This window comes from Balaenoptera acutorostrata, chromosome 16 (assembly GCF_949987535.1).
Source record: "Balaenoptera acutorostrata chromosome 16, mBalAcu1.1, whole genome shotgun sequence".
NCBI lineage: Eukaryota > Metazoa > Chordata > Mammalia > Artiodactyla > Balaenopteridae > Balaenoptera > Balaenoptera acutorostrata.
Genome location: NC_080079.1, coordinates 35,264,769 through 35,278,332, shown reverse-complemented (window position 1 = coordinate 35,278,332; position 13,564 = coordinate 35,264,769). Strand labels below are relative to the sequence as shown.

Sequence of the window (13,564 nt, the reverse complement as noted above, 5' to 3'; positions counted from 1 at the left end):
AACACATCACCACCTATGAAGCCCTCCCACAAAAAAGACAAAAATGAATCTGACCAAGCCTCTATATCCAACTGCCAATTTGTGGAAATACAGAAGACAGAGGAATATGTTAAACTACACTGTTGGGAATGCAATCAGCAAAAGCTAGGCTATGAAAAGTTCTACACAATAAATATCCTGATTCTTCAATAAATAAATTCCAGGGGGTCAAAGGGAGGGAGCAGAGGAGAGAGATGAAGAATGGACCTATAGACTAAAAATTTAAAAGACACATTAATCACTAACAATTGACACTTAAGTAGATTTTTATTCAGATAAACCTTTAAAAATTATGACTTTTATGAGACAACAAGAAATTTGAACACTACCTGCATAGTTGATGATATTAATGATAATGGTACTTTTACCTTGTTTTTTAAAAGTTATTATCTTTAGAGACATATATTGAAATATATGTGAGTGAAATGATATGATGTCTCGGATCTTTTCAAAATAATACAAGGGGGTGACTGGGAATGCAGATCAGACAGGACTGGCCAGGGGCAAAGTGATGTATACACAGGGTTCGTTACAGTATTTTGTCTACTTTCGTACATTTTAAATTCTTCAGTTAAGAAGAGGAAGGGATGGAGGGAGGAAAGGGAGAAAAAAGTAAATGATTAACTTTTATTGGGGTCTAATTTTTTTGTGTCATTATCATCATCCCAGGGTCAAGAGATGTTCAACTACCTTCTGGTTCATATTTCACAATATTTTTTTTGGTCCTAATCCATTTTCCTACTCCTTCCTACAAAAGCATCCTTTATTATGGCCAATAACAGCCAAGGGCTCACTCCTTGGTCTTTGCTTCTTGTCATGGTTTTGGGGGTCAACCTAACATTATCACAAAGAACACAGGCTTAAGAGTTCAGACTGATTTGATACTGAATCCCATAACCTACACAGACACTTCTGCTACCGCCCTCCCTTTCTCCCTCCTCCCTGTATTCCCCACAAGGCTATGAAACTTTGGTCTAATTATTCTGTCAGTATTAGTTTTGGCATCTGTCAAATGAGATGATGAAAATTTCAGTATTGTGGTTAAAGTTAAGTGAAATCATATTAGGTAAAACACCTACCCAGTGTGTGGCACTTAATACTCATACAATAAATATTGTTCCTTTTCTTCTTGAGTGGCTCTTCCTCTACTTAAGAAAATCCTACCCAACCTTCAGGAAAATTCAATTTGCGTCTCCTCTGAGATCCTGGAGAATTTAATTCTAGGCAAACCTAAAGCAGGTAGAATAGTAGTTAAAAGCACCACACCTGGCTCCAGCATTCAAAAAGCTGAATGACCCTAAGCAATTTAATTACCTTCTCTGAAGTCTTAGTTCACTCATCTATAAGACAGAAATAATAAGAGCACGTACCTACTGGGGATATTGTGAGAACTGAGTTAAATAATCCAGGCAAAGTGCTTAGTACAGCACTCAGTAAAAATTAGCAAGGAGGAAAAAAGAGAGAAGAGATTATGTTCCTGGAAAATCAAATCTGAGATTATACTCCAGTGAAATCCTGGGTTTGACTTGCTCTCCAACTAAACCAGAAACATCTTGAGTGCAAAGACACTGATTATACGTCTTTGCATTTTCTAATACACTTTACATGTAGAGGACCTTTAAAAAATTACTTGTCAACTGAGAGAGAAAGAGAGATAATATGAGCACACTTATAACACCCTATTCAGATTCTTATGATCCTGTGGTACGTGCTACAAAACATAATTGCCACATAACAATTAAGAAAGAAAAACATCACCCATATCTAAATACAGCTCCACCCTCTATTTCCAGGCACTCTCCCACTTTGCCTTTCATTCTATCAAGGAGTGCCTGTTTTGTTTCCCTCACCCACATCCTGACTTCCTTCTTTTATTTCCTTCTCAGCTGACTAAACCCAGTTGCTCCCACAGTGTCTGTGGGGTTATGATTAGAGAAACAGATCACTAAAGAATAACCAGAACTAAGTTTTCCCTTTCCTGTTCCAAACTACTTTTAAAAATTCAAGTGCTTCTGCTTTTATTCCATGGAGACGCAGAGAAAAAACATTTTAAAGGCAACAGGGCAGAGAAAAGACATATAATTTATCAGGAACTATGGAACTAAAACTAAAGGCATATGTGAGTGATAAATGAAGGGGCAAAGGGAATGTGGTCACCAACCACTGGTTCAGCCTAAAAAGAGAACAGGAGAACAACACTTCTCTAATAACACTGCCCAACAGTCAGTTCATCAAACCCACTGACTCTTCAAGCAGCCCTGGCTGCCCCTCACGACTTCATGGCAGAGACCTTTTCAAAGTTTTGCTGTCTTTCACAGCTACTGATCCTCTATGACATTGTTATTATGGAGGCTACTATCATTTACTGAGCACCTTTATGGCCAGACTTTTGGCTAACCACTTCACATGCACAACCTCTTTTTTTAAAATTTATTTTATTTATTTATTTTTGGCTGCATTGGGTCTTCGTTGTTGTGTGTGGGCTTTTCTCTATTTGTGGCGAGCGGGGGTAACTCTTCGTTGTGGTGTGCGGGCTTCTCATTGCAGTGGCTTCTCTTGTTGTGGAGCACGGGCTCTAGGCACGCAGGCTTCAGCTGTTGTGGCACGTGGGCTCAGTAGCTGTGGCTCACGGGCTATAGAGTGCAGGCTCAGTAGTTGTGGCACACGGGCTTAGTTGCTCCACGGCATGTGGGATGCTCCTGGATGAGGGCTCAAACCTGTGTCCCCTGCATTGGCAGGCGGATTCTTAACCACTGCACCACCAGGGAAGCCCTACTCAGGCATTCTTTTATATCCATTATATATTTCTTGCTCTTCTGTTAGAGCTATTTCTAAATACCTTATAGCTATTTTTATATTGTAAATGAAATAATTTTTCCTGTAGCATTTTTCTAATTGATTACTATTGATACAAAAATGCAATGTTAGTGTTTCTCTTCTTTTGGCAATGCTGGTGAATAATCTTATTTTTAATGACTGATCTGAAGAGTTCTTGAATTTTTTATGTAATCACATCATATGGAAATAAGGAAAGTTTTCTTTTGCTTCCTTTCAACCTCTTACTTATCACGTTTTTTTCCCTTAACTTCCTGCAATGACTAGTACCTACGGCACAACTGAACAAAAAAGTGATTAGAGGGTATTCTTGTTTTGTTTTTGCCTTTCAACAGAAATCCCTTTGAAACTTCAGAATTAATCATGATGTCTGGCATAGGTTGTTATCAACTCAAGAGTTTTTTGTTGTTTTGTTCATGAATGAGTGCTTTTTTGTTGTTTTGTTCATGAAGGAGTTTTATCAAATGCTTTTCCTGGGTCTACTGAAATGACTGCCTTTCACTCTGAATTACTTAAACTGTAGGTTGGGACCCACTCGATTGTGATGAAATAAATTTAATGTATTGGCAGACCAGAATTTTTTTTAAAAGAAACAGAATATAACAGAGGGTACCAGACTACATCTGAAAATATAAGAAAGATATTGTTTGGTAAAACTTTTGTTTCAGTTGCTTACACAAACATGCATACATGTGCTCTGAGTAAAATATGCTTCTTACTGTGGGTTGCATAAAGAAAAAGTACCGTTAAGGACAAACATTTTATTGTAAGGTTTTCTTAAAAATATAGAACACAATGCTTGGTTTTTGTTCATTTAAAAATACCCAGCTTTTCCTGATATTAAATAATAATAATATTATTAAAATAATATTTTAATATTTTAAATATTAATGTTAAAACAATAAATCATAATCCCTTGATGGACAAAATGGCCCGCACTCACAGAAACATCTGAAGTTACTAAAAAATAACAGAAGTAAATTAAGTATGAATTTCTGACAAGGATTCTTCTGCAAGAATAACTTTTGCAAAATTTTATACGTGTGTAATTTCTAAGGTAAGGGTATACAGCTTTCATCATCCTTTCAAACTTGTCTGTGACCTTAACAATCGACAGAACCTCTACTCCAAAAAGTTCAATGTTAGTTTATATTTCTAAAATCAGTAGGTAACTTGGTATTTGCATTACTTATATCACATTTTCTGTACTTTTGTACTGAGTCTGGCTAACTCACCTCTTAGCTGTTTATATTACCTCATATTTTGCTAACTGCCCAGCCTTGTCAGTGGTTAAAAAACAAATATGCTCTTAAACTCCACCTCCACGTAACTGACCATTCAATGTTTTTCTTTGCCCATAACTCCTGAAACCTTCTTCTAGGACATTTTAAGATTGTTTCTTGTTTGTGACCAGAGGTAATACTGCTCACCTTACTCACTGGATTTATTTCTGGAAGATTTGTGGCTGCTTCCTGATTATGGTGATTGTGATTTATCACCAGTGAGACTATTTAAAAGAAGGCAACTCCCAAAGAGGAGCTCTAACATGTTCTGCACAATAGCAGCATTGTTGGTGGAGGTATCTAACCTGCCAAAGGGACTATTTAAAGGACAACACTCATTTGAATGTAGTGATTTTGAAATTTGGTTTTCAAAACTCAGTCCCTCTTGATATACCATGTATGTTGATGTCCTCTACGAAAGCCAGTTTTCAGATAATCATTACATAGACATTTTAGAGACCACAATATTCACCTTAGCAATGATGCTGTCACAGGGTGCCAAATATTATAAGTCTAAAGAATACAGTATCACTGCTTCTAATTACAATTTTTAAAAATTCCTATTTCTATAAAGCTATGCTAATTCCCTGGCTGCTGCTAGATATATTAGAATGGTATCCAAACTGAAAGAAAGCTGTCTTTATAGTCTTTTTTTAAAGTCCCCCAAATTAACTTATGTAATAAGCATAAATTTTAAGTACACTAAACAATCTATTATTTTTATGCTATTTCATAATCCCCAAAGCAGTATTTTAAAATCACAGCAACCTTTAACAATGATTACATCTGGTGAAGTGGTAATGGCAAGAGTAGATGAAGAAAAGGGCAACTTTTTGCTTCTGCTTTTTAAAAAAAATATTTTTGTATCATTTAAATATTTAAATTAAATGTACTTTCTAATGAAAAACTGAATAAAGAAAAAGGGTACAATCGTAAAATCAAGAATCTCTACATTTATTTTATTCTACTCCCTGTTATCCCCACCTCTAATCTCCTACCAGCATGTTGTAGCACTTTGAGAGCAGGGACCTTGTGTGTCTTCTATAGTCATGCCCGGAGCAGATGCTATGCATCTACCTGTAGATAGTAGAGGTGGAGGTGATGGGAGCAGGGGGGTTCAACAAGCCTTGAAGTGAGCATTCTATTTATTCAGAATAAAGAGATCTATTATCTCCTCCCTTTGAAATGCTGGTTAATATCTACTCACAGGGACTTCCCTGGTGGTCCAGTGGCTAAGACTCCAAGCTCCCAATGCAGGGGGCCCAGGTTCAATCCCTGGTCAGTGAACTAGATCCCACATGCCGCAACTAAGAGTTTGCATGCTGCAACTAAAAGATCCTGCATGCCACAACTAAAGATCCCACATGCCACAACTAAAAGATCCCACGTGCTACAACTAAGACCCGATGCAGCCAAATAAATAAATAAATATTTTTAAAAAATATTTATTCACAACTCTAACTGCTCTGTTCCTTAAACAGTCAGACCCCTATTTGTATGGGATGGCCAGAGTAACCTCTAGAGGGCTAAATAACTGCTTAGGTTACTGTTACTGCAATTTTGAGAATATCATTCCACGTATTACGTACAAAGTCCAATGCCAGAATCACTCTGTTGTACACCTGAAAATTACACAATATTGTTCATCAACTACACCTCAATTAAAAAAAATATCCAATGCCAAGGGCCCAACTCCTGTTGACATCCTCCTTTTTGAACTACTAGCCAAAATGTTACTCATCTGTTAAAGGGATTATTACCACTTCATTCTTACTATTTCTAAAATCTAAATTCAATTCTATCACCTTGTTATCCAACAAACTTACTTCATATTTGGTCACCCTTCTTCTCAATAAATTATCCCCTTCTCCATGAAGCTCACATACCTAAGCTTTAACCTCTTTTTAGGTCACGAATGACAAATATAGGTGTCTACATAGGGACCTGCCAGATAACATATGTGTAGGGGCATGGTTTAAGAAATACCAAGGAGTAACAATGATATAACAACCATTTATCAGCTCCAGACTCTGAGTTTATGAACAACAGGGTAGGTAGGAACAAGGAGTTCTGCAGTCTTCTATCCTGAACTGTAAAATACAATACTGGGCAAAGGGGCCATGGTTTAAATGAGGTCAAGGAGAACAGATGCATTAGAGCCGCAGCTGACAAACCTGTTCCAAATTTGCTGAAGGGGTGTTTGGGATTCCCTGTAGCTTTTTCCAACTGAAAGAGTCTCCAAGCATCATTCATCACATTCTTCTCATGTTCTGAATCAACTGCATTTACCTCTCTGTCTTTGCAACTCTCATCAAACAAGGGGCACAGGAAAAACTGTGCAAACCTAAGGGTATGAAACATAATTAACAATTTGAAAGCTGTTATTTTAAGTGGCCTTTTAAAAATATGTTTAAAAAAATATGTTTGAAACTTAGATAGGAAATATGAATTCTACAGAATAAGAAAAAACTACCATTGCTACTAAGAAAAAAGGAATATAAGTTCTAAGTAACAGAAGAAAAATATAATATCATACATATGTAAATTCAGAGAACTCTGCCCCAGATATGTTAAATAATTAGTGAAAATATAAAAAGATTAACAACTCTGATTCTGACAATTCCCATGTGTTGTTACCACACCACCAATCAATTCTCCGACACGAGCTGGGTGGCCTAAAATTCAACTCAATACTGATATCATCAGATCTCACAGGTCCTACAAGACTGCCCCCAACTTCAAACACCAATTGCAAGTCCAGGTTGTCACCTGGGCTTCTGACCAACTGGCTGTAGATCAGAGGTTCCCACGACCTCCTCCTCGGGTTCGATTAATTTCCTAGATCAGCTTACAGGACTCAGAGAAATGTTTTACTTACTAAATTATTGGATTTATTATAGGATATGGATATGGATATGATTTATATATTTATATAAATATTATATATTTACATTATAGGATATGGATAAGGATATGATTCAGGAACAGCCAGATGAAAGAGATGCATAAGGCAAGGTATGTGGGAAGGGCATGGAGCTTCCATGCCCTCTAGGCAGGCCACCCTCCCCAAATCTCCATGTGTTCACCAACCTGTAAGTTCTCCACACTTCGTCAGGATTGGGTAAATCACTGACCACTGGTGACTGAAGTCAATCTCCAGCCCCTGGACTGAAAGTTCCAACCCTTAATCACAGGGCTGGCTCCCCAGGCAACCAGCCCCCAAACTCAGATTATCAAGGGACTTCCCCAACGTCACTGCATTAAAATAACAAAAAGCAACCTTTGGCTCTCATCACTTAGGAAATTCCAAGGGTTTTAGGAGCTATGGGCCAGGACCAGGGACAAAGACCAAATATATATTTCTTATTATAAACCACAATACAACAACAACAAAAAGTCAGGGCAGACTTATGAGACAGCAGCAATGTACTTAAGATTTACAATTCGGCATGTCTATGAAAATCCCTGTTGTATATGGCTAATTCTCCAAGAAAGGAAAAGGCAGGTGATGGTTCTTAGGCAATAAATCTTACATTTACAGTTTTAAGTGCAATTTCACTAAGACTCAGGCATTTTAGGACAAACTAAGTGACCTATTTTTAAAAGGCTCTATCTGAATATTTTTCCTTCTTATAAAGAAAAGGAAACAAACTTTAATTAGTGGAAAAAATAATGGAGTGAAAAACCTATGACAAAGTAGTTTGACTAAGACATAATTATGGGCTTTTATGAAATATTAAGAGAATTTTAAAAATTTAATAAGCAGTGGTTCAACAAATAACATGGCATGTAACTTTAATATAAGTAACCAATATGCTTTTCTTGAGGCTATTCTTTAATAGTAGTACCAAAGCTGAACTAAGATTCCTTTAGTTAATAAATTAACTCTCCTATATCAGGTTGCAATTTAAATCATGATTTCATATAGTAATAAGTCTTCTTAAGAAACTTTAGACCCCATCTTATAAAAAACAATGTCCAGAATTCAGATGAAGCCAAGAGAAGAGGCTCTGTCTGAATGCGACTACTATTCAGTGGGCCTAAGAGACTCCTGGGTTTATAAACATCTCAGCAAGTGCACCTCAGTCCAGCTGTCAAAAAGACTGTTATCATTACTTGATATTATTTTAAGCACATAGTGAATACAATCCTGTGCTAAGTACTTTACGCATACCAATCCAAAGGGAAACTCCATCTATCTGGAGCCTATATTCAAAGATATATGGAAACATAATTCTAGACATATAACCACTTTTATCTACCTCAATTCAGGCTGGGAAAAGTGCCTAATAGCTACATACCATAGCTGGACAAGTTCACATAAAGGGTCATGATTCTGACACAGTATAATCAATATTTTTGAAAGATGCTCTATATAAGTGGTTTTTTTACTCTGATCCAAGTAACAGACATCCGCCATCAAACAGAGATCTATTATATGAACATCTGCTGAGGCATTTGTAAAGCAGGAAATTAAATTCAGTGTATGATCCCAGGGAACTCATTAATGGAAGTCTTCTGGGAATACATATAAAAGATGATTACACCTCCAAGCTGCTGCCTGAAGACTGAAACCTAAGCTAGAATAAATAAGAAACAGGCTACTCCGACCCAGTCCTGTATCCTGAACCCATGACCTTGTTCTGTTAATGTTCTTTGTGCTACAGAATAAATTCAAACTATTAGGTTTGAAAAAAAAATGACTATTAATATAAGTAAGCAATTAAAGCTGAGAATTACTAAAACTGTGAAATCAAACTTCATTATAGACCCATCAAAAGGCTGCAGAATTACACCTTCTTGGTAACACAGAAAACTGTAAAAATTCACCACGGGAAAAATTACACTTTGAACAATGAATCAAATCACTGATATGATAAAAAATTATATATTGTTAGCTGTATAGAAAATTGACCAAGAAATTAAAATAGCCTAATGGAGTTTGCTCCAGAAAATACTTTCACAAAATGTCCCCAGGGTTGAAACAGCAGGTCAAAACATTCTGTGTTCACTAAGTATCCTTGAGGATTGAGGAACTAAAGGAGAACAGAATATTTAAGTTCTAGCATTCTGGAACAGGAGTATGGTTGAAAGGAGATCCATGACACTATTACAGTTTATTCTTCATCACATGCTTCATATGTAATACCAGTTACAATGGGAAGGCCTGGTGAGAATTTTATAAGTCAATAAAATATTTTGTAGGCTTAAAGGCTGGTGTAAAGTCATGCCATTATTTTTCCTCTACCACAAAGTAAATATATGACATCATTCATTATTTTCTTTGTTATAAAATCCAGAGTGGGAAAATACTGGTTAAAATATCTTTTGTTAAGCTATAAAGCTGTGAAGACATCTTTGTAAAAATATTAATTATTATTATTAACATGATAAGTGAACAAAGGTGGATAATTCATAGGGTATTTTCAGCATTACCTGTCTAGGGCACCTTCTAGGTGTTCATGAGAAACATCAAAATAGTAATTGGTATGCTCTCCACTAGTAAAGGCATTTGAACTTCCTGCATGCTCACTGAGAAACTGGCTGTATTCATTTTCTTTAGGGTATTTCTTTGTTCCTAAAAATAGCATATGTTCACAAAAATGACTTAAGCCAGCAATATTTGCAGGATCTGACAAGGAACCTGAAAGAGAAGAGAAAATATACATATATAATAAATCATTTTTTTAAATGTTGAAAGCTATGGAGTACAGATGAATCACAGATGATTTGGAACTTCTGTTAGCATGATAACTCCAACCACAGTCAGAGAAAGTTAAGCATAGGCTACTCTAAATGGTGCAGTTTAGATTCAAGCCCCAGCTTTTGACATCAGTTAGTTGGTGGCCTTGGGCAGATACTTATCTCCTCTGGACATTAGTTTCCTCACATATCACACTAAGAGGAAGAGTTGAATTCACTGTTTTATAAGAGCTAGAAACTTTCTAGCTCTTATATTTTATTGCAGGAGACAATATAGCATAGTGCTAAGAGCATAAGTTTGGGGGTTAGCAGCTCTACTAGCTGTAAAACTTTGAGCAAAATATTTTGCTTCAGTCACTTTTTTTTTAAACATTTTATTTATTTATTTATTTTATTTATTTTTGGTTGCACTGGGTCTTCGTTGCTGCGCCCAGGCTTTCTCTAGTTGCGGTGAGTGGGGGCTACTCTTTGTTGTGGTGCATGGGCTTCTCATTGCGGTGGCTTCTCTTGTTGCAGAGCACGGGCTCTAGGCACGTGGGCTTCAGTAGTTGTGGCACACGGGCTCAGTAGTTGGGGCTCGTGGGCTCTACAGTGCAGGCTCAGTAGCTGTGGCGCAAGGGCTTTGCTGCTCCGCGTCATGTGGGATCTTCCTGGACCAGGTCTTAAACCCATGTCCTCTGCACTGGCAGGCATATTCTTAACCACTGCACCAACAGGGAAGCCCTCAGTCACTTTTTGTATACATACCTTACTTAGAGAGTTGTGCAATACAAATTAGATGATAATTTGCAAAGCACACTGAGCTGTGCTTGGCAATAATTATTTGTTCAACTTATGATGGTTATTATCTTATTTTCCCAATTCTAAAATGCCATTGAGTTAAATAAAAGCTTTTCAGAGAGGAAAAAAAAGAAACTAAATGTACATATAAATAAGAAATAACTTGATTAAAGCAGCATTAAATGTGGAAGAAATGTGCACACAAGAATTTAGGAAATATGGTATTCCCTTGTATATCAAAAGTTTATAAAAGTAAAGGCATTAGAACTGTTACTGTCTTAAAGGATGGGAATGAATTTCCTTGTTTCTAGGTCACCTTAGCTGGGAACCTAACAAGATACTTTTGGTAAATGTAAGGTGATTTAACTTAGACAACTGTAGATTACCTATAGCTGTACAGGGCTACTGTACAAAGTAAGGTACATCAAACTGGTAACTACCAGGTCTCCATTTGCACAAATATGGAGAGTTCTAAGAATTGTCAACATTAGGTCAATGAAACTGAACAAAGCTTAACTCATAATTTTAAACTGTACCTATGTGTACATCAAGTGCTGCTGATGATTTATCTGTTGTGGGATCACTGATGAGAAGTACTTTGATCCCATTGGCCAGCTCTAGTCCACGGTATTCTCGCTTGTCTTCAGGAGATTTGATGATATGATTTCCTATTCTCTTGATAGCTGGATTATTCATTTTGCTGTAAGTCTTTTTTTGGAAACTGAAAAGAAAAAAATTATTAATTGTTGGATTGTGCTTTTTTCTTTTAATGAACAAAGAGTAACAAGCAAACCCATATAATATATCATCAGATTAAAAAATGTGTACAATGAAGTACAACTAACATACAATATTAGTTTCAGGTGTACAACATAGTGATTCATCACAAACTGATCACCACAATAAGTCTAGTAACCATCTGTCACCATACAAAGTTCTTAAAATATTATTGACTATATTCCCTACATCCCCATTGACTTATTTATTTTATAACTGGAAATTTATACCTCTTAATCACCTTCACCTATTTTGCCCAAACCCCCCTCCATCCTCCCCTCTAGCAACCAAGAATTTTTCCTCTGTATCTATGAGTCTGTTTCTGTTTTGTTTGTTCACTTATTTTGTTTTTTAGATTCCACATATAAGTGAAATCATACGGTATTTGTCTTTCTCTGTCTGACTTATTTCACTTAGCATAATACCCCTCTAGGTCCATCCGTGCTGTTGCAAATGGCAAGATTTCATTATTTTCATGGCTGAGTAATATTCCTGTGTGTGTATATGTGTGTGTGTGTGTGTGTGTGTGAGGTATGGTACACAGACACACACACAAACACACACAGACTGGAATATTACTCAGCCATGAGAAATAATGAAATTTTGCTATTTGCCATTTATCCATATCTTAGCTACTATAAATAATGCTGCAATGAACATAGGTCTGCCTATATTTTTCAAATTAGTGTTCTCATACTTTCTGGATAAATACCCAGAAGTGGAATTGCTGGATTGTATGGTAGTTCTATTTTTAATTTTTTGAGGAAACTTCATACAATTGGGGCATTGCATGAAGTCCACCAATAGTGCGCAAGGGTTCCTTTTTCTCCATGTCCTTGCCAACACTTAATTTGTTGTCTTTTTTTTTCCTTCACATTTCTTTGTACCTGTCTTGTGATGATTGGCAATTGGCACTTCTTCCTTACATTGATTTGTTAATATTTCTGATTTCACGGCTTCACATCTCAATATTCAATTATAAATTCATATTCCAAAAGTTACACTAAGAAAAGATTCAGAAGGATCCAAATATAAAACAAGTAATTCAAGCTTTCAATACAGAAAAAATCATGTTCAAATTGTTTTGTTTTTTTTTAATTTAAAGTAACAATGGTTCTTAATTGTTGTCTTTTTGATGACAGCCATCCTGACAGGTGTGAGGTGGTTTTGATTTGCATTTCCCTGATGTAGTGATGTTGAGCATCTGTTCATGTGTCTGCTGGCCACGTGTATGTCTTCCATGGATAAATGTATATTCAGTTTTTAAATGCCCATTTTTTAAATCAGATTTTTTTGATATTGAGTTGTGTGAGTTCTCTATATATTTTGGATATTAACCCTTTATCAAATATGTCATTTGCAAATATCTTCTACCATTCAGTAGATTGTCTTTTCATTTTGTTGATGGTTTCCTTAGCTGTGCAACAGCTTTTTAGTTTGATGTAGTCCCATTTGTTTATTTTTGCCTGAGGAGATACATCCAAAAAAATATTGCTAAGAACGATGTCAAAGAGCATACTGCCTATGTTTTCTTCTAGGAGTTTTATGGTTTCAGGCCTTACATTTAAGTCTTTAATCCATTTTGAGTTTATTTTTGTATATGGGATAGGAAAGTGATTCAGTTTTCCCAGCATCACTTGCTGATGAGAATGTCTTTTCCCCAATGTATGGTCTTGGCTCCTGTGTTGTAAATTAACTGACCCACATGTGAGTGGGTTTATTTCTAGGCTGTCTATTCTGTCCAATTGATCTATGCATCTGTTTTTGTGCCATATAATTTTGATTATTATAGCTTTCTAGCATAGTTTGAAATCAGGAAGCATGATAGCTCCAACTTTGTTTTTCTTTCTTAAGACTACTTTGGTTATTAAGGGCCTTTTGCAGTTCCATATGAATTTTAGGATTATCTGTCCCATTCTCTGAAAAATGTCGTTAGTATTTTCATAGGGATTGCACTGAATCTGTAGATTGTTTTGGGTAATGTGTACATTTTACCAATATTAATTCTCCTATCCATGAGCATAATATAATCTTTCCATTTATTTGTGTCATCTTCAATTTCTTTCATCAATGTTTTATAGTTTTCAGAGTTCAGGTCTTTCACCTCCTTGATTAAATTTATTCCTAGGTATTTTATTCTCTTTAAT

The 13,564-nt window shown here is 36.1% G+C and overlaps 1 protein-coding gene across 2 annotated transcripts in view; it reads right to left on the bottom strand.

Moving 5' to 3' along the window:
* Nucleotides 1–13,564, bottom strand: part of IDE (insulin degrading enzyme) — a 112,306-nt gene that overhangs the window by 56,551 nt on the left and 42,191 nt on the right. For both annotated transcript variants that reach the window (XM_007187493.3, XM_007187492.3), the window contains exons 2-4: nucleotides 11,177–11,361; nucleotides 9,594–9,801; nucleotides 6,332–6,501 (exon numbers count right to left, since the gene is read on the bottom strand). In XM_007187493.3, the coding sequence (XP_007187555.1) occupies nucleotides 6,332–6,501; nucleotides 9,594–9,801; nucleotides 11,177–11,361 (563 nt within the window). The remainder of the gene's footprint in view (nucleotides 1–6,331; nucleotides 6,502–9,593; nucleotides 9,802–11,176; nucleotides 11,362–13,564) is intronic.